Source organism: Artibeus jamaicensis, unplaced genomic scaffold (assembly GCF_021234435.1).
Source record: "Artibeus jamaicensis isolate MK-2021 breed Jamaican fruit bat unplaced genomic scaffold, CSHL_Jam_final contig_519, whole genome shotgun sequence".
Taxonomy (NCBI): domain Eukaryota; kingdom Metazoa; phylum Chordata; class Mammalia; order Chiroptera; family Phyllostomidae; genus Artibeus; species Artibeus jamaicensis.
Window position 1 is genome coordinate 54,059,528 of NW_026521871.1, and position 21,713 is coordinate 54,081,240.

Consider the following 21,713-nt stretch of genomic DNA (forward strand, 5'->3'; position numbering starts at 1 on the left):
TCCCTCACCCTCCTCCCTAGCAGGATGACCAGCTGCCTGAGCCCTGCACTAGGAGGGCAAACCCGGCATTCCCAGCGCCCCCAGCCAAGGCCGTGCAGAGGGGGTGTGGCTCCAAGTCCGAGTTTATTGTAAACAGAGGCACAGACCCGGGACTCAGACACACACCAAGGGGCACAGAGCCGAGACAGCAACGGGGACGGAGGAGCACCGATGTATTCGAGTCTGGGCCAGCAGCCACTGGGGCCCCCGCCACCTCTGAGTCGGGTGAGGACACAACACACAGGAGCACAGAGCTGGCTGCGCCAAGGCTGGCGTGAGGGAGGCAGGGACTGTCAGGGTCGGGCGGCCCCTCCCTGTGCGCCGACCTCCCTCCAGGACCCCGGGCTTCGGCCTCAGAGCAACGACCTCACACACTTTAAAAGAGAAAACAGGCAACATGTTTGGCTGAAAGTAAAACAAAAACACTGCAGGGAGGACACCTGAGTGTGTAGGTGGACAGAGGCCACCCTGCCACCTGCTGGGGGGGGTGCAGAGCCACCTGATGTGACCCTCCAGGTGGTCCCAGGGAGGCTGCAGGAATAGTCCAGGCACACGGCTGGCGGGTGGGTGGGGCATCTTGACATCCAAAGGCTGCCCGCCTCCCACTGGGTGCACACAACACAGGCTCAGGGGGTCGAAACCCAGCTCAGCTGAGTCCAGGGCCTCGCCCGCTTCCCTGCATCCGAGCTCTGGTTCTTCAAAGGGACACACACCCTGGGGACAAGCCGACGCCGGCTGTTCCGCTGAAGCCAGGGCACTGGTGCGTCTATCCTCCGAGAACTGTGCCGCCCTGGCAGGGCCAGTCCCGCCTGGTCTCCCTGGGGTGGCCTGGCAATGAACTCCCACCCCATTCTTTGAATTTTGTTTGAGATTTCAAGGAGGCTTCATTTGAAGTGAGGAAGAAAACGAAAGTACGGTCCCAGCAACTCTGGCAGGGTCGTCCCCACCTTGTCGGCATCACGGGTACACAAACACGCCACACACACATCTGCACGGTGAGAAAAGGTCTGGGCCTTCAGAGCCGTTCTCATGCACACACACGCACACACGACGAGTCAAGTGGCAACCGGAGACGCGGGTGTGTGCTCAGTAGGCGGCCTTTGGGGGGTCCATGTACGCAGGGTTGTAAGGAGGCTGGCTGGGGGGGTAGGGTGTGGCTGCGCCTCCTGCAAAGAGAAGGACCGTGGTTGGCTGCGGGCGCCGTGGGAGCTTCGGGGTCAGGGCCGCTCAGAGTCGGCAGCGGTACTCACCAGCCAGTGTCTCATGGTAGGCTGGTGGGCCCGTGGGCTGGGCCGGGTAGGGCGGCGGGTACTGCGTCGGGTAGGGTGCTGGCGCCATCCCCGGCTGGGGGGCGATGGGGTGGTAGCCCTGGTACGACGGCCCCGGGTAGGTGGGCGGCACACTGGGAGGCTGAGGGTAGGGGGCGTGCACCACGGTGGTGGACGTGGTGGTGGTCACGACCGCTGCAAACAGAACCCCAGTCAGGACCCTCAGGCTTGCCACCCCTCCCTCCGGCTTAGCCAAGTCAGGGCCCTGGGCAGCTCCGGGCCACCCTGGGCCCTGCACAGTGGGTGGGTGGGGCAGGCGTGCTTACGGCGAGGCCGGCAGCACATCTTGTACAAACAGCAGCAGGAACAGGTGAAGCAGGCGATGATGGTGACAATGAAGAGCACGAAGATGGTCACACCGACGGCAACAGTGGCCCCGAACCTGCCACAGAGCCAGTCGTGACCTGGGGCCTCTCGCCTCTAGCCAGGACCAGCAGTCCACAACCCAGCCACCCCCAGGGGGCTCCCCTCTTGCAGGAGACACTCTGGGCAACACAGAGGAACTCACAGGGTATCCTGTTCCAGCCTCAGTTTCCTCATGGGTAAAATGGGGTTGCGAATCTATATAAAGCACCCCACCTGGGGTGTGCGCCCCTTGCCCCGCCCTCAAGAGCATGGTGGGGAGTTGTTCTGCACCTCTCCACCACCCACACCTCTCGTCCACCACCAACTGATGAGCAAATGGTCATCGAGCACGTGCCACAAGCCAGGTACTGTGGTTTGGGCCAAACACTAAGCGAGGCGTGAGACAGACCGTGGCCTCCAGGAGCCCAGGGAGCCCCAGAGTAGGCAGACATCGGAGGTAATGACTCAGGACGGCCAGGGGACGAAGATGGGGAGGAGATCCCGGACAGCAGAGGCCAGCGCGTCCAGAACGGCGAGGAGAGGAATGCAGTGCGCCCAGCCTCGGCACTGGCTGGCTCACGGTCCAGGGCAGGGCTGTCCCCCACGTGACCGGAGCCTGCTGGGCGCCAGCACTGTGCCAGGTGTCCACCTGCACTCCTGGGCTCCACAGGTGGGAAAACTAAGAGCCAGTCGGATGCTGGGGTGAGGGGAGCTGGAGGTGATCTGCCTTCTGGAAGAGGAGGCCTCCCTGCCTGACCCAGCCCCTCAGCCAGGACCATGACAGTGGGGGCCTGCTCTTTGAGAAAAGCAGGCCCTGGGACAACACTGTCTCTCCAGGGCAGACAGAGCCCCCCACCCTCATACCCACCCCACCCCCAGAGGCCAAACTCCATTCTGATGCTCAGTAGGTGCACCGAGCCCAGGAAAACCCAGGAGGAGCCTGGTGAGCCTCCCCAGACTTGGGGTGGGGGGTGCAGGGTTTTGGGGGTGTGGGTCCCACGGGGCAGGGGAAGCCCTTCCACAGCCCACACAGGCGGCACCTCTGCAGGGCCCTGTGCCACAGCCTAGGGACAGACGCAGGGCAGACCCTCCACACTGCAGACGAAAATGCCCAAGCCCATTTGCAAGACAGGATGTCAGTGTTGCCAGAGAGATGAGCCCTCGTTTGCCCCTCCCTCGGCCACAGGCTCCTCCCAGACCTTCTGTGGACAGGGAAAGGAGACAGGGAAAGGGGGAACACACATGTTCACAACAATCAGTGACCAGTGACCCGCGAGGGCAGGCCCATCACCTTCAGTCTCTCGCCCAGCCTCTCTCTCTCTCACACACAGTATGGCGCCCAGGCTCACCCCATGTCAGCCTCCACCTTTACTCAGGGTCTTCCTGTCCCAGACTGCTCTGTTTCCATCGCGGCCAGGCCACTCGGTTTCAATCTCCTCCCATTTCAGAGAAAAGGAAAGCACATCTCCTCCTCAGCCCTCCCCTATCCTGACGTCAGTGGCAGGAAGGACAGACACAGGATCTTCTTAAAGACACAGCACAGGTGTTAACAGGATACCGAGAAACAAGAGACCGGGCTTGCTTAAGGCCAAGATAAGCCTTTTGCTAAAGAAGTTATGCACCAGGGAGACCGCTGGGCATGACCTGCCCAGTTAGGAATTCAGGATCAGATTGCCCCATGAAGTGACTTTCCACAGATCCCCCCCTCTTTTTTCACCCAGATTTTTGGGCATAACCATCAGTCCAGCATACCTTTTACCAGATAGACATATAGCTCAGAGGACCCAAACCTAATACAGATACATCTAAAACATGGGTGACCACAGACTTCCTGGGGTTCCCGGGCTTCGTGGGATGCCAGGGTCAAAGGGTGAAACAGGCCCCAGAGGGAAACAAGAACCACCTAGATTTTACAGTAGTAAAAGTACAAAAGGTGAAAGGGGAAGGCTAGTTTTCCTGACAGGTTAATGGGGAGTCCTGGTTACAAGGTATTAACAAAAAATACTTCTGTCATTTACAAATGAACATTAGAAAAATGTACCAGCATTACACTCCTTTCTATATGACACCAATGAGCTAAAAGTTGTCTTACTGTAATTTTAAAGTACTCGACTTTGAGTGTATTGTGAATGCTTACGTGTTAGAAATCAACTCCCAGGATATTAAAAGGGAAAAAAAAAAAGGACAGGGAGGGAGTGGCTCAGGCGCCCAAGCCCCCTCGCTGCTCCACCCGACTGGGCAGCAGGGAGCCCGGGAGTGGGGAGGAGGCCAGACCTGGCCTGCCCGGACTGGCCTCCCCGGGCGGCCCGCCACCCTCCGCCACAGGCTCCTTCAGCTACCTCAGCCCTACCAGGATGATCCCGTCACTCCCTTCTCAAAGGCCCACTGTGGCTCCCGCAGCTCTTGGCCCACAAAGCTGTTCTATCACTTGTGACACTGTGTGTGTGTGTGTGTGTGCGCGAGTATGTTATATATTATAGTTCATAATAAAAGTGGGGCAGGGGAAAGTTAGGATTTGTCTCACCAGAGAGTAAAACTTGCAACAAGGCAGATTTTAACCTTCCAAGGTTAAGTAACATAGAGCCCCTCGTGTGGTCTGGGACTCCCGCCCTCCCTCCTGAGTACTGCAGCCACACTGCCCTCCTTCCCAGCGTTTGCCTTGGCACAAGCAGTTCCTCCGGCCTGGCCCAGCCCCTCCTTCCTCCCGCCCACACATCACTGGTCCCTGTCTATCCTTCAGCCCTCAGCTCAAAACGCCCCTTTCTCAGATGCTTTGCGCCATCACCGTCTCCAGCAGCTGGCACAGAGTGGGTGCTCAGTAAGTCCCTGATGAATGAATGAATTCACTCCGGGACCCCATGGCACGGCCGGGCTTCTCTCGGAAGCCTGCCTCTGAGAGGAACGGGGGCTTCCCCAGGTTGGCACTTCTTCCCAGATTAGGGAGCCTGAAGGCCAAGTTCAGGAGGCAGAACTGAGCAGCCCAGAGGAGGCCAAAGACTCCCAGTGCTTACATCAGAAAGGGCCATCTCGGGGTCTCTGGGGCTGGGACACCCGCTCTCGAGTGACACTGACAGGGCGGCAGACCGGCCGTGACATGGTGTGTGCAAGGGCCGCAGAAAGGGCGCTGTGGGGGCTGGGAGTCAGCACGGGCTCGCTGCGCCCACACCCCACCTAATGGCCCTCCCTCCCAGTCCCCTGGGCTGTCAGAGGGCAGTGGGGGCAGAGGGGCGGCCCAGGCTGCCCAGGGCCTGTCTACCATTCAGGTTCTACCATTCAGGTGCAGAAAACACACCAACCCTGCCCTGGCTGGTGTGGCTCAGTGGATTGAGTGCCAACCTGTGAACCAGGTTCAATTCCCAGTCAGGGCACATGCCTGGGTTGTAGGCCGGGTCCCCAGTAGGGGGAGTGCGAGAGGCAACCACACATTGATGTTTCTCTCCCTCTCTCCCTCCCTTCCCCTCTCTAAAAATAAATAAAATCTTTAAACACACACACAGACACACACGCACACACAGCAGTCCTACCAGACCATTCCATTAGTGGCAAAGAGCTAGAAAGGGGCAATAAAATCAGGATCCAAAGGAACCATGACAGGGGATCAAGGAAGCTCTGGGGAGGGAATGAACCCAGCCAGACTGTGCTGACAGAGCAGGATGAGGCTCACCCGCCAGAGCTGGGGCTGAGGAAGCGGGCAGAAGACCAGGGCCGAGCCCAGCATAGCCACACTCTGGGAAGCAGTGCCCACTCGGAGGAGGGCCCCACTCACCCCGCTGTGCCAGGCAGACACGGGCTCATCTGCATCCCTGCGCTCTGACTGGGCGCCTTGTTCTTGGGAACCCAAAGGAGTCACCCAGAGGGAAAGCCGAGGGCAAGATCCAACAACGGAGCAGGAAGGGGGTTGTGTGGGGAGGGGGCAGAGCTGGCGCAGGTCCCTGGCACCAAGCAGTTTCTCCCCCATCAGGGTCTGTGCAGAGCCAGCCCGGACAGCGGGGGCTGGACCTACCACAGCGCTAGCACCCCTGCGGACAGACAGCAGTGCCCTCGGCCAGGGCACCCAAGAAGGCACCTCCTTGTAACCCTGGACAGGTGGCCACCTGAGGGCATTCACAGAAGTGTCACTGACAACCCTGTCCCTCCACCCTCCAGAAACCTGTGCCTTGAGCCCTACACTTGTATAAGGCAGGTGCTGCAGTGTCCCTGGGGCTGGGTTCAGGAGATTGGGGTGCTCCCTGGCCCCCTAAAAGGGCAGCCCTGACATAGTAACCATGACCCACAGACCTGCACATCGCCAGGTGTCTCAGCATCCTGGCCCACCACTGCTACCCCATCTCCACACACCAGGCACCGCCACCACCCCACCGGAATGTCACCACAATCACTTCCTGCCACCCTACATGGCCTGTCTGCCCCCGAGTCACACGTCCCCATCGCCCCCCCCCCGTCCCCTCCCCGACCACGCACTACTGACCCTTCATCGTGCGCTCACCACTGTCTGCCATTGCTGTCTCCCCTTCTGCTCACCCGAGCCCAGCCCCCCACTGAGGTCAATACAAACCCCCACCCTTGGCCTTTCAAATGCCAACCCCCAACCACAGTCAGTCCCATCCCCAGCACAACAGGGATACAACTTCCCGACAACATAAGGATGGAAGGCCTTGGTGGTTGGACATGGTAACAGCTCTCCTGGGACCCCAGGCCGATGACTCCTCCCCATCCCAGTCCCCGCAGCCTTCATCCCAGCCCACCTAGGGCCCCTGCCACCTCCGCCAGGAAGGTGCGCCCAGTTTGCTGGTCTCACTCACCCTGGGATGTCGCTGTCCATGTCGGAGTTAAAGCTCAGCGGCGAGGCCAGCTGCTCCACACTCTCCACGCTCTTCCTGACGGCAGCTAAACTGCACGAGGAAAACCTCACGGTTAGCACGACCCCCACAGGCACCCCAGGAACGAGCACACCCTGCGTGAGTGCACACACGGAGCACGCACAAAAGCCCACTCGGTACGGGCCTCGGAGGCAGCAGGCACGGTCCCCGGGAATGGGTGTCGCACGCGCCACCGGCACCTGCGGCCGCGACACCAAGCCCCTCTTCTCAAGTGCACCCTGCACGTCCTTCAGGGCAGACCACACGTGAAGCTACAGAACAAACCTCAATGGATCGGAAGAGACGGCTGTCATGGGAAGCATCTTCTCTGGCTTCACAATGGGGTGAAGTCAGAAAGTGGCAGCAGAATATTACAATGCCGTGTTCAAAAACATAAAGGAAATGCTGAAAATAACATGGCAACAACAATAAAAAACCTCCTGTGAGTTAAACAAGAAATCATAAGGGAAATTAGGAAATATGAAAAACTGAATGATAATGAAGATACTCCAGATCAAAATTTGTGAAACTCAGCCCTGGTTGGTGTCACTTAGTAGACTGAGTGCCAGCCTGTGAAGTGAAGGTCACTGGTTCAATTCCCAGTCAGGGTACATGCCTGGATTATAGGCCAGGTCCCCAGTTAGGGGCTTGCAAGAAGCAACCAATTATTTCTCTTGCACATTAATGTTTTTCTCTCTCCCTCTAAAAGCAAATAAATAAAAAAATTTGTCCTGGCTGGTGTAGCTCAGTGGATTGAGCATGGGCCTGTGAACCAAAGGATCACGGTTTGATTCCCAGTCAGGGCACATGCCTGGGTTGCAGGCCAGTTCCCAGTAGGGGACGCACGAGAGGCAACTGTACATTGATGTTTCTGTCCCTCTCTCCTTCCCTTCCCCTCTATCTTTATTTATAAAGATAAACAAATAAAATCTTTAAAAATTTTTGTAAAACTCAGCTAAAGCAGCTCTTAGAGGAAATGTAACTTTTAATAGTGAAATGGTATTAAACTCTAAGAAGATGAGAAAAAAACAGTGCAACAGCCCCAACCCCCAAAAAAGGAAGCAAAAATAAAAGAGAACAGTTGCAAACAATAAAAGAAGATTAACAAAACCAAAGCTGGTAGACCTCTGGCAAGACTAAACAAGAAAAGGAGAAATGATACAAAAGAAAAAAATGCAGATCTTAAAAAAGGGGAAGTAACTATAGGTACAGCAGAGATTTTTAAAATAATAACTGTAAGGAGCCGACCAACAGCCGACCCTTGACACAGTCGGGATGCAAGAGACACATCTGCACAGCAGAGGCAGCTGTGGCTGGACTTCCTGTCTATCTCTCCCTGCATGTCTGTCTTTGTGATTAGTATGTGGTGGGATTTTTAGACACCTGTATTTCAGGTCCAATGAACTGCAGAATTCCAATGAGGTTGTACAAAATGATTTCTTGCCCATAGAACAAAAGTCCCCCCTGATGGGGTAGCCCCTGAAAGTCTAAAAGTTGATAGAGTAACAGCCCCTCCTCTACCTTGGACAGGAATATATATTGATGGGATTAGACAGGTAAAGAAGCAGAAGCTGGTTAACTATTACAAACTGAGCACGCAGAAACAATTGCCAAGGAGTTACAGTCCGTAGTACATAAAGAAAGATTCTAGACAGAAAGATAGCTAAGTTAGACACCACAAAGGCCTTGTAATAAATTTCCTATAACCACTGTTCAGTCTAGCGTATCCTTTTGCCCCATGCCAAATTCTAAGAACTTTAATAAACAATAAGACATTTAAACTCTGTATATACAGCTATTTCTAATTGTCTGATTAATGGGTCTCTTGGTCAAAATAATCTTTGTTTAACATAACTGAATCTACAGAATTTCCTGTACTTTTCCTAGCTACCTCTGTATTGATTTTTTCTGCTTAACTGATCATGCCATGCACCTGGTTCCTTTAATGTTATGCAACAATCTCTATAAAAATAAAGCTTAAATCAAACTCTGTGAGTTGGGTCAGACCCACAGAGGCTGGCTGTTCTCCGGCATCCAATCCGGTGTCTGACACTTCATTCGTTGCCTGCGGCGTCCATCCTTCAGGGACCCTGAGACCTGCTGAGGCTGGACCCCGGCAAATAACTCATTTGAATTCTGACTTGAACAAACCACCCATGAAAAGACATTCTTGAAACAAATGGAGTCAGCTGAAGACAGACTAGTATTGATAGCTATTCATGAATTACTGTCAATTATGAAAAATGTGTTACTGGACTTCCACCAAGATGGAGGCATAGGTGGATGTGCCGTGCCTTCTCACACAAACAAGTTTAGAGACAACTAAATGTTAGCAACAGAAAACACAGCCAGAACACAGACAATTGAACTTTTCGGAAGTCTGTTAACAACAAATTCTTCATCTGACCGGTAAGCAGCGAAACCAGCAGCTGGTGAAGTGGGGTTGCACAGGAAAACTCTGTCAGACGGACTCAGGTGCGCGGAATCCAGGTGCAGGGTTGGGCCTAGTGAGCCACCGAGCGAGCCACCGAGCGAGCGACCGAGCGAGCGACCGTAGGGAAACAGCGAGGGAGCAGGGCTGCAGGCTGACTGTGGTCGTGCATTGGTGCGCGGATAGACAAGCGAGGGGGTGGGCGATTGGACCGGGACCCAGCCGGTCCCACGGCCAGCGGCAGGGAGGGCGCCGCCATTTCCCTGCTCTGACCCCACCTCCACATACAGCGTCATAACCCAGCGACTCTAAGTGGCCCCGCCTAGGTGAACCACCTGGGCCTCTGCTCCTCACCTAGCGGCAAGAGACAGCAGAGGGTGCTGCCATTTCCCCGCTCTGACCACGCCCCCACATATAGCGTCACAACCCAGCGACCTGAGAGTCCAAGGCTCCGCTCCTCAGACTTAAAAGGCACGAACAGACCAAAAATGGCTCAAGAAGATCTCAAAGCCCCAGAGCCTATAAATCTAAGCGATGAAGAAATAGCAAAACTCTCAGACTCCCAGTTTAAAACCCTGGTGATCAGGATCCTCACAGAACTGGTTGATTATAGCCACAAATTAGACAAATATATGAAGGCAAAACTAATTGAAATGAATGGAATTGCACAGGAAACCAATAGCAATGAAAAGGAAACTGGGACTCAAATCAATGGAGTGGACCAGAAGAAAGTAAATAATGGCCAAACAGAAAAGAGTCAAGAAGCAAGAATTCAAAGAAATGAGGAGAGTCTTAGGAACCTCCAGGACATCTTTAAACGCTCCAACATCCGAATTATAGGGGTACCAGAAGGGGGAAAGGCACAGCCACCAGTGGAAAACTTATTTGAACAAATAATAAAGGAGAATTTCCCCAATCTGGCAAAGGAAATAGACTTCCAGGAAATCCAGGAAGCTCAGAGAGTACCAAAGAAGTTGGACCCAAGAAGGAACACACCAAGGCACATCATCATTACATTAGCCAAAATTAAAATGAAGGAGAGAATCCTAGAAGCAGCAAGAGCTAAGGGGACAGTCACCTACAAAGGAGTCCCCATCAGACTGTCAGCAGATTTCTCAAAAGAGACCTTACAGGCAAGAAGGGGCTGGAAAGAGGTATTCCAAGTCATGAAATCCAAAGACCTACAACCAAGATTACTCTATCCAGCAAAACTTTCATTTAGAATGGAAGGACAGATAAAGTGCTTCTCAGATAAGATCAAATTCAAGGAGTTCATCATCACCAAGCCCTTATTATAGGAAATGTTAAAGGGACTTATCTAAGAAAAAGAAGTTAAAGAAACATGAACAGTGAAAGGACAACAAACTCACAGTTATTGACAACCACACCTAAAACAAAAGCAAACTAAAAGGACAGATAGATCAGGAGTGGAAACATAGAAATGAAGATCTCAAGGAGGGTTAGCAACAGGGGAGTGGGAGGAGGAGAAGGGGGGAGAAGGTACAGAAAATAAGCAGCATAGACAGTAGATAGAAAATAGATGGGGGGGGGCAAGAATAGCACGGGAAATATAGAATCTAAAGAACTTGAGACACATGGTCATAAACTAAAGGGGGGTAATGGTGGGGACGGGGGGTAGGGTGGAGGGGAATGAAGGGGGGAATAGAACAACTGTAACAGCATAATCAATAAAAAATTTTTTTTAAATGTGTTACTGATATAGTGGTTATATTTTTTAAAGGACTCATTGGTACTGATACAGTGAACATTTAAAGTCCTGACTGGTGTGGTCCTGTGAGTTGGGCTTCATCCCAAAAACCAAACGGTCCCTGGATCGATTCCCAGGCAGGGCATGTGCCTGGGTTGCTGGTCAGGCCCCCGGTTGGAGGCTCGCGAGAGGCAACCGATCAGTGTTTCTCTCCCTCTCCTTCTCTTTCCCCTCACATCTCTCTAAAAAATAAATACATAAAACCTTAAAAAAATGAACATTTAAGGAGAAATGTTTATGATGTGTAGGATTTGTTTTTAAATAATCCAGAAAATTTAAAAAGTGGTGGGAGGTACGGGAACAGCAGTGTCGCGGTGCTGGCAACCGTGGAAACTGGTGATGGACACACCGAGTTACTATATTATTCTCTCTGATTTGATACTTAGTTGAAAATGCCCAAAATTAAATGTTTATCAAAATAAAAATTTTAAAGCATTAGGGCCGTGCTTTTGAAGGACGACCCCTGGAGCTGGGGAGGAAATACTTGTAAAGACCAACGTGCAGGCTTCAGCAAGTCAGGGCATAGCAGGGTCTGCCATGTGGTGACCCAGGGGTGGGAAGGCTGGAAGGAAGGTCCACGAAGGTGAGACTGGTGACCGAGACTCTTTCTCCCGGGGACACTCACCAACTTCAGAGGAGAGCTGAGAGGCTGAGCAGAACTTCTGAGAGCCTCGGGTGAGAAAGATTAGAGCCCACCACGGGGGAGGCCCCAGTGAATCCTGCTCTGCTGGGCTGAGACCCGAAACGCTGCAACCCAAGACGAGGGAGAAACTGAGCAGACAGCTCAGCTTCCCGTCATCTCAGTCTCTGCGGTCAGGCAACCTGACCCGAACGCTAAAGGCCCTGACAAAAGTGACTGAAATCCACCCTGGAGGAAATCCTAAACTCCAAATTTCTACAATCAACTTACAAACACTTTCGGGAATATCAGATTAGACACCGTGAACAGAAAACAACAGGAGTCACAGACCATGGACTTGTCCACAAGGGCTTTGAATATCGAAGTTATCCAACATCGACATTAAAATGACAGCACTTAGTCCTGGCTGGTATAGCTCAGTGGATTGAGCGCAGGCCTATGAACCAAAGGATCACCAGTTTGATTCCCAGTCAGGGCACATGCCTGGGCTGCAGGCCAGTTCCCAGCAGGGGAAGCACAAGAGGCAACCACACATTGACATTTCTCTCCCTCTCTCCTTCCCTTCCCCTCTAAAGATAAATAAGTAAAATCTTAAAAAAGAAAAATAACAGCACTTATACATCGCTTGAGGGTACTCAAGATTGAACAATCCCAGAGAACTTGTAATATTTTTAAAATCCAGAACTAAAAAATAATACAGCAAATTAATAACTAGACACAGCTAAGGATATATACATGAACTGGAGAATAGGTCAGAGTAAATTATACGTGGACTAAAGTCAAAGGACATGAACAAAAAGATGGTCAGTGGAAATGCAGGAGACAGTGGGTGAAACATGGAACCCGGTATACAAATGACCTTTCACAAAAGGACGGGAATGAGGAAATGGGCCAGAAGCCATTTTTTTAAAGATTTTATTTATTTATTTATTTTTAGAGAGAGGGGAGGAGGAGGGAAACATCAATGTGTGGATGCCTCTTGCACGCCCCCTACTGGGGGATCCTGCCCACATCCTTCTTACCTGTTAAAAAGGAAGATGAAATAAAAATTTTCAGCCTGGCTTTTGTGGCTCAGTGGCGGATCAGTGGATTGAGCACTGGCCTACAAACCAAAAGGTTGCTGGCTCAATTCCTGGTCAGGGCACATGCCTGGACTGTAGGCCAGGTTCCCAGTTGGGGGCACATGTACAAGGGGCAACCACACATTGATGTTTCTCTCTCTCCCCTTCTCCCTTCCCCTCTCTCTAAAAATAAGTAAACAAAATCTTTTAAAAAAGACGTTTTCAGACAAATGAAAAACAAGAAAATCTGACACCAGCAGACCTGCATTAGGTAGAAGAAACATAATTTCAAATGAGGCTTAAAGAGGAAGAAGCGCCCTGGATCATGTAGCTCAGTGGATTGAGTGCCAGCCTGCGAACCAAAGGGTTGCTGGTTCAATTCCCAGTCAGGGCACATGCCTGGATTGCCGGCCAGATTCCCAGTTGGGGGCATGACACAAGAGACACCTACACATTGATGTTTCTCTCCCTCTCTTTCTCCCTCCCTTGCCTTCTCTCTAAAAATAGAAATAAATAAATCTTTTTTAAAAAAGGAAGAAGTATTATGAAATAGCAAAGTAGGCTCCCTCTGAAGCATACTCATGCCCTTCCCCATTTCTTTCTTGGGCATGAGTTTTTTTTTTCTCTAAGTTCTAAGGGTCCCCATGAGACTCGCAGACAGGTCAGCAGCGGGCAGGGCGGCTCGTCCCAGGCTTAGCCCCCGAAACCTGTCTCAACTGAGGAAAGTATTTTTCACTCCCCCTGCAAGAAAACTAAACTCTAGAATTTAGGGATATATGCTTGGGTATTACAACTCTAAAGGAAAGCAAAGGTATTTATATAAAGTTAGAATAACAGTTACCTTTGTGGAGTAAGAGAAGCAACAGTGATGGGACGTTAGCTCAAGGGGGCTTCTGGGTGCTGGCGGCGTGTGTCAGCCTGTCTGGCGGCTACTTAGATGTTCGTTTCGTGGTAAGTTGCTGAGTGTTTTGTGCCCTTTTCTGTATGTGGGTTATATTTCACAATACAACAGTATAAAAAACAACTTCAGCCCTGGCTGGTGTAGCTCAGTGGATTGAGTGCAGGCCTGTGAACCAAAGTGTTACCGGTTTGATTCCCAGTCGGGGCACATGCCTGGGCTGCGGGCTAAGTCCCCAGAACGAAGTGCAACCACACATTGATGTTTCTCTCCTTCCCTTCTCCTCTCTCTAAAAATAAATGAATAAAATCTCTAAAAAATAAATAAATAAACCATTTAAAAAAAAAACAATTTCAGTGGATGAGTTTAACAGCAGATGAGACACAGCTGAAGAAAGCTGGACTGGACTGAGGAATCGAAGGACCTTTTCTAGAACACAGCACGGAGGAGGGAGTATGGAGGAGAGACTTGGAGACATGGACGCTGGAGCAAAAGACGTAACGTATGCTTGAATGGAGTTCCAGATGGAAAGGAGAAGGTGAAAGGGCAATATCTAAAGAATAGCAAAAGATTTTCTAGAGCTGATGAGACACTACAGCACAGATATAAGAGGGTCAACAAATTCACAGGAGCATAAACAAAAAGAAACCCATACCTAGTACATTGTAGGATACCTGAAGGATACCAAAGGAAGAAAAAGATTTTTCGGTCAGATGGAAAAAAAAAGATTTATTTTAAATGAGAGACAACTGACTATTGGACTGATGGCTTGATGAAAGTAACAGAAACCAGAAGACAATATGGTAAGAGAAAATAATCACCGACTTCAGTTCTGTTCAGATAAAATATTAAGAATGAGATCAACATAATTTACCATATATGTTGGTAAATTAGAATAAAAATACAAAGTCACATGATCATTGCTAAAAGTCCAGGAAAAAAAATCTGACAAAATTCAAGACTCCTTCATGATTAAAACTCCAAACAAACTAGCAAAAGAACTTCCTTAACCTGATTAAGGACACCTATGAAAAAGCTACAGCTGACATTATAGGTAACATTGAATGCTTTCTCCCTAATATTAAAAACAAGACGGAGGTATCTGCTCTTACCGCCTGCATTCGACATTGTACTGGAGGTTCTAGCCAGTGCAATAAGGCAAGAAAATGGAATAATGGTACATGAATTGGAAAAGAAAGAAACGATGAAAGAAAAAAAATGTAATAAAAACAGACTAAAATAATACAGTAAGGAAAAAAGTAACACAGGAGAGATAAATAAAAAACAAAATAAGATGGCAAATACAACCCCAGAATGCCAACAATTACATTATATTTAAATAGATTAAATGTTCCTGTTATTTAAAAAAAACTACCAGAATGAATGAAAAACTAAAAAGATCTTGGAAGTTGTAAGAATACTAAAAGCCGGAAAGTAAAAGGGTAGGATATAATCCATCAGGAATGCGCAGGCGTGGCCAGCAGGTGTGCAGCATGGTGCCGCCATTCCCAAGAGCACTTTGAAAGCCCTTAGTCAGTAACTACATGCATCTCTCTGACCTGGCAATGTGCTCCCACATGTACCTCCAGGAAATTCTCACATGGTCCTGTAGAAGGAGGAGGAGGTCCTGTGAGGATGCCCCCACAGTTATCTGTGACAGCGACTCACACCACGACAGTGGCGGGCACCAGCCGGATGTACGCCCGGGAACATGGGTGGGCTGTACAAACCCTGGACTGACTGCAAAAAGGAAGGAGGTCCACTGTACTCACAAAACAATATAGACTTTGCAAGAACAGAAACAATCAGAAGAATATGGCAGACTGGTGGTCTCCTGGGTGAGGGGAATGGAATGGTCGCGGGAGATTAAAGTAAATGTGTAAGATGGTGGGGGGCTGGTCTTGTCCTGACAATAATGACCACCTGCCATGAGCTGAGGATGACCACCTCAACCCTCTATCCCTGTGGCCAAACACAAAAGAAACAAAGAATATGGCAAAGGGAGGCGTAGGCGGAAGACTGGAAGCTCGGTTCCGGTCTATGCCCAAGGTGCAGTGTAAATCCACGGGCCACTGGGAGCTCACGGGCATGGCACAGTATGGGGCGCATGCCCGTGCTCTGTGCCCTCTTGGACCCACAAGAAGGTACGTGTACAAATCACATACAACACCCCTAGGTTCATGCACACACTTGTGGGGCACACTCATGCCAAGGTGCCCACCCTGAGGATATGTTGGTACAAGTACACACCCAAGGGTGAGCCACAAAACCAGCTAAGAAACCTGCTCAGCCCCAGGCTGGATGAGCTGGAGCCCTCCAGGGCTGGGGGGAGAGGGGCAAGGGACTAAAAAAACAGGGTCTGGGGAGTCCAGCCCAGAGCAGAGAGCCCCCAACCCCCTGGCCCCACGTTCACCACCATCTTCAGAGGCCTGAGGGGTCAGAGGGGTGGGGCCATTTCCCTCCCACGCACAGTCCCGCTGGGGCACCCACCTGTCCTCACAACTCTCCTTGTCCCATACAAATTTCTTCAGTATGTCGGAGCAGCAGTACTGGTTGTAACAAGTGCCACAGCAGAAAACAGGGCAGTTCTTGGGGTAGAGGTTGTATCCACTGGAATCCACACACACCTCGCCATGGGCTGGAGCAGAGAGACATCTGTTCACCTGTGGCCACGAGTGAAGCCTCATGCCAGGCCTCAGCCATGTCCCAGTGGTCAGGGCCAGCAGGCACAAGCATGCCGGGCCACCTCTGGCCACCGCCCCAACCAGCCTGGCCTTCTCTCCCAGACCACAGCAGACGTGCCTAACTGAGCTCCCTCTTGCCCCACCAGCCCACAAGCCTTCTGATAGGAGAATGAACTTTCTAAGTGTGAGTCTGACTGGGCCACCCCCTGCTCTCAGACCATCCCTGGTTCACACTGTCAGGATCAAGTCCACAGTCCACAAGGCAGGATCTAGACTGCAAAGGGCCTTGAAGGCCACCCCAACTTTCCAGCCCTATCCACACTCTGTCCATATTCTTAGCTGTTTGCCATCCCCCACCTTCAAATCTACTCACCCTTCAGGCCCCACTCTGGCCTACCTCCTCCAGAAGCTGCCCAAGCCCAGCGGTCACACAGCTGGACAGCAACATCCCTGGCTAGTCGCTGGGGACCAGGCACTGGACCGGCCAATTCTTGATCCTCATTCCCTCTGGCCACCACTGGCCACAGCAGCCTCAGCCCTGACCCCACCCCCAAGGTAGGCTGCCCCCTGACCAATTCGCCGTGGGCTGCAGTCACACCTACGCACAACGTCCATGCAGCCCTCGGTCCTGCGCTGGGCCTGCAGCAGGTGCCTAAGAAATGTCTGTGCCCTCAGGGGCCAGGGCTCCAAGGCAGCAGCACTGTTTCAAGTCCGAGAACCACCACGAGGCTCTCGGCCACCAAGCTGGGATCTAAGGACATCCTCACAGGCTGGGGTGAGTACAGAGCCCCAGGACACAAGGTCACACTGAGAGGACTTGACTGGCAAGTGCAGAAAATGACCCAGGGCTCTGGGCGACCATGAGGTTTACTAACTTCCAGGAAGAGGCTATAGCCATGTTCCCAGGCACCCTTAAGCTGCCTTAGCAGAGAGCTAGTGTCCACCAGCAGGACGGAATGGTCCAGGATTCTGCCTGGACAGGTCCCGAGTGGGACTCCAAGTGGGACCAGAGCCAGCCTGGTCCGTGTATCATGTTCCCCGGGGCCATCGCAGAGCAAGGCCCACTCAGTGACTACAAGAAGAGACAACTAGGAACGGGGAAGAAATAGGGAGACACTTTGTCCTTGGCTGCTCCAAGCAGAGCCCTGCTCTGAGCACAGCTGGGGGCAGAGGGTGGGACCCGTAGGCCTGACCCAGCCAGATGTCCACACGGCAGCAGGTCTGCTCAGCACGGCCCACACTATGGAGTAGCTGGGATGATCCCCCGCCACCTCCAGAAAGTACCTACAGCCGTCAGAGCCACAGCTGGGGAGCCTGTAAGCTGGGGCTGATGGCAAACACCTGTGTGCCCATTCGGGCCACAAGCCCACGACAACAGCATTCTTTGACCCTCACACACTCTGGACAAGACTCTCCAGGCCTCCCTGAGTCAGGGGCCACAGCTCCGCTTGCTCCCTTTCCCCGCCCCAGGCCCTCCGGAGTCCTCCTAGGAAGTAAAGCCCTTCCTCTAGAAGAAGCCATCCACCAGGAGGGATCTTTGGCTTCCTAAGCTTGGGGGTGGGGAGGTGTGGCTCCAATTCCTAACCCTAAAAAGCCCCCAGCCTGGTCTTCCCATCTGCGAATCATCTGTCTACAATCAAACCATCAAGGCCCTGACCCTGACCCTGGCCCTGACCCTGGCCCCGGCCCTGGCCAAGGTTGCAGGTTCACCTTCCAGTCAGGACACAATCATCCAATGAAGGCATAAATAAGTGGAATGAACCAATGTCTCTCCCTCCCTCTCTCTTTCTCTGTCTAAAATCAATTTTTAAAAATTTCACGATCAACCAATCTACACATACAGTTAGCTGTCTCCTCCCATTGGGCCACCTCAGCTGTCTCCAGGACTACAAGGGCCTTGGAGGCAGCGGTTGGGGGCTCCCAGCCAGTAAACACAGGCAAAGGAAAGGCCTGGATGGAGGGGCCAGGCCTCCAGGAAGCCACCACCCCGGGCGACTGCCAGGCAGGAAACCGTACCCGGGGCTACGGCCGAACCAATCCCTAGGAACATCAGAGGGACGCTAGACACCCACCCCCCACCCCCCAATTCCAGGGCAGAGCCATGGGGGCAGCTGCCTGGGGTCTAGGCGAGGTCACTTCAGGCAGGGAGGGGTGCTGGGCGGAGGGGAGGTCAGTCCCGGGGGCGCTGCTAACCGCCTGGGTCCTCCGGGGTCGGCGAGAACGTGGCCGACCCGGTCCCTGGCCAGGACGCACGCCCCCACCCCAAAGGCTCACCCCCCGGGGGCGGCGGCAGCAGCAACAGCAGCAGGACGAGGAGCAACAGGTTCCGCGACGCAGCCATGGCTGGGAGGGCAGACGGACAGACGGACGGGTCGCGCTGCAGCCGCCGCCTCCGCGACCTGAACGGGCAGCCGCCTCTTCGCCCCGCCCCGGCGCATCCCGTCGGGAGGAAGAGGAGGGAGGAAGAGGAGGGGAAGGGCAGGCGGGGGAGGAGAAAGGCATCCTCCCTCCCCTGGCAGCCCGCGGATCCCTGGGGACCCCTCGGGGACCCCTCGGGATCTCACGGTCCTCTTGTGCTCCCGGGAGACTTCTCCGCCCGGCCCCAAGCGGGGCGTGGGGGGCAGAGGTGGTCTCCGAGGGAACCTGCGACCACATCGGAGCACCAGCTGGGTGCTGCCCGGCCGCCTTGGCCCGGCCCCCCGCCCCCATCCCGCGCTGTCACGTGCCCAGCTGATCCTCCTGTTCCTCACCCAGGGACCAGGGGAGGTGGACAGCGACAGTGCCCGGAGCAGAACTCCGCACACAGTAGGTGCCCGTCCCTTCTGGAAGTCGAGACCTGAGGCTTCTGGGAACCTCTGCTCTGAGGACACAGTGTCCCCGGGGTTCCTGCTGGGATGCCCCTGTCCCTGTGGTCCTCTGCCCCTAGTCCAGGTAGCTCAGCCCTTACACCCAGCAGCCTGGCTTGGGACCTGGGCTGAGAGAGCCCCCTGCCCCCAGGGCAGCTGAGGGCTCAGGAAGGCTGGCTGGCCCTCATCCCTGCCTGCCCCCAGAGAACGAACATGTTGGGCACCACACACCTGGCGTGGTGCCAGGGCTACCAGGAGCGGTGGCCCTGCTGAGCCCTGTCTCAGTGGCTCAGGCTGCTAGAACAAATCCTCAGACTTGACTGATGAGCAACATTTCTCATAGTTCTGCAGACTGGGAAGTCCAAGATCAAGGACCCAGCGGATTCTGTGTGTGATGAGTCAGCCTCCTGGTTCATCCAGGACCCTCCTCTCTCTGGTCCTCTTTAACAAGGGCTCTGATGCCATCCAGGAGTGCTCCCGGTCCCCACCGACTCACCTCCCAAAAGTCCTGCCTCCAAATGCCACCACTATGGGAGGTAGGATTCTAACGTCTGAACTTGGGAGGACACAGACTTTCGGCGTTTTTTTGCACCCGCCCCAGGCAGTACATTTTGTTTCGGTGTAAAACCAGAAACGTCACACTAACTGGGCCCCTGTGAGCCCATGGGTACATTCCGGGTGTCCCCTCCTACTTCTCACCGGAGGTTGGGGGGCCCTGTGTCAGGGTGAGACCTGACAGGGTGTCCTCAATGGAGTTCCCCAGGCTGGGGTGGGAGAGGAGGCCTGGGGTCCTCCCTGGGTCCCCAGCACCGCCTGCCAGGGAGGGGCACGAAACAAATTCGACGAGTAAATATGAAGATCTAGTTGGCTTTAAAGAAGCGATTCAATGCCAGGGTGCCCCAAGGGGTTCTCCAAAACAGAAGGTTTTTATAGGGAGACCAGTGGAACAAGGGAGCCCTTAACAAAAGAAAAAAGGATTATTCTTGGCTGAGGACCGCTTTTCTTGAGGTGGGGAGAAGGGGGAGGTTTTTATCAAGCATGTTGCCTGTTCTTTTTAGAGGGGATGGAGAGGGCCCCAGCGGCAGACGGCCTCACTGGTGTTGACCAGAAAACCCCATACTGGCTGAGTAAGATGATGCTCCTGGTACAGGACGAAACTACAGTTACATCAGGTACTAACCTGGGTTTGATATCAGGGGCTTTTAGCCCAAGTGAAGGACCTGTGGGTTGTTTCTTTCCACAGCACAGCAGGTGGGAACAGAGGCCTGCCAGTCCCCGGGCAGGAAGAGGGGCCCTCCCCGGTACAGCCCAGACCCACCCTGCCCAGCTGCCTCTGCCCCCTCAGCTCAATCGAAAAAAGAAATAAAGGCGCCCGGTTCAGCCCACTGACCGCTTTCCCCAGAGCACTGGCCCTGCAGAGTCACTTCCCCAGGGGGTGGGCTGCCTCAGGCCCAGTCCCCCTCGAGTGCCCCTCGGCCCCGCCTCTCAGCACTCACCGGGCAAAACCGCAGCTGCTGTACGTCCACCTCCCGACCCACTGTGTCAGCCGGAGTCCTCGCTGCCCTTACCCTCTGCCCCACCCAGTCCTGAGGCTCCGTCTTCTGGGGCTTCTCCTCCTTAGTCACTAGAAGGCAGCCCCGGGAGGCCAGAGGGTGGGAGGAGAGGGTGGGGGCGGGGCTGTTCTCTCCCTGCTCCTTCCGGAGGCTCCTGCCAGCAGTCACCCTGGCACCCCACCCCACCCCACCCCACCCTACACGCACACCCGCCCATTGCAACACCACTCCTCTGGATCCGTTTTTTTTAGGGCCATCTGCTGAGAAAGCTCAGGGCACTAGAGCCTGTGCCCGATGCTCCAAGAGAAAGGCCAATAGTCAATACATCAGAGTTTCGGAGCCAGGAAAGTTCTATTGGTCGAGAAGCCCGCGCTCCATGAGATGGGAGAACTGAGTCTCAAACCCGTCTTAGGAGAGCCCGAAGTTCAGGCATCTTCTGTATCAGGGGAAGGCAGGGGAGGAGAGGTAGAGAGGTGGGTGGGGACTGTGGACAGCCAGGAGCTGCAAAGGGGTCCGGGGAAACTTCCAAATTTCTCCTGTTCGGTCACCCCCAAGAGTCGGGTCCTGGCGTCATGACTTTGGGTTCGCTTCCCCAAGGCTCCGCCTACCAGGCAGAGGCCCTGTAGTTAATTGGCATATCTACCGCAGGAGCCGCTTAAATTGCCTGCAGGCCAGTGCTCAGCTCGATAAGAGTGATGATTTTCAGCTGGAACTTTACTGCAGCCAGGAGCCCAGCAGCAGACAGAAGTTCTGCCTGGGGCTGGCAGGTTGGAGACAGAGCAACGGGGATGCCCAGAAAGCCCAGTGCCAGACAGGGTGTGGGTGGACGCGACCGTGGACCACTGTGAGGGCCCTTGCCACCCCTCTCCACCCCAAACCTGGGCTCCCCTCCTTGTCTCAGAAGGCGGAAATGCCATGTGGTCACTTCCCCAGGAGCTGGTGCCCTCCCTGGAGTTGGCAGGGGGCCAGCGACCAGCAGCAGGACAACACTCTCTGCCGTGTGTGGGGCAGTGGTGAGCCTCGCTGTCCCCTTGTCACAAAAAAGGGACGGGGACCGAGGTGGGTCTGCCCCTGGCACGGTCTGGAATGTGTAAACCATTTGCTCCTTCCCAAGAGTCCTTGGTTAGGGAAGGTAAGACCCGTGTCTCAGTTTCCCGATTTCACTTGCCAAGGAATTTCCCTGGCTTCTCACCGTCTTGCCTCTTCCTGGTGACCCTGTGGCGGTGGTCACGGGTGCTCACCTGGCTGGATTTGGGTTGGA

General features: G+C 53.6%; 1 protein-coding gene across 7 annotated transcripts; it reads right to left on the reverse strand.

Moving 5' to 3' along the window:
- Window positions 1–104: 104 nt before the first annotated feature.
- SHISA5 (shisa family member 5) lies at window positions 105–20,527 on the reverse strand. 7 transcript variants are annotated; one of them, XM_053669175.1, is made up of 6 exons: window positions 20,396–20,527; window positions 15,860–16,007; window positions 6,515–6,604; window positions 1,634–1,749; window positions 1,290–1,502; window positions 105–1,205 (listed from the first exon to the last, which is right to left on the reverse strand). In XM_053669175.1, the coding sequence occupies exons 3-6, from the start codon at window positions 6,532–6,534 to the stop codon at window positions 1,126–1,128; spliced, it is 429 nt and encodes a 142-aa protein (XP_053525150.1). In that variant the 5' UTR covers window positions 6,535–6,604; window positions 15,860–16,007; window positions 20,396–20,527; the 3' UTR covers window positions 105–1,125. The 7 variants fall into 7 exon arrangements, with proteins under 7 accessions (XP_053525150.1, XP_036984294.2, XP_053525151.1 ...); XM_037128399.2 differs by lacking the exon at window positions 20,396–20,527 and adding an exon at window positions 18,328–18,472; XM_053669176.1 differs by lacking the exon at window positions 15,860–16,007.
- Window positions 20,528–21,713: the final 1,186 nt, after the last annotated feature.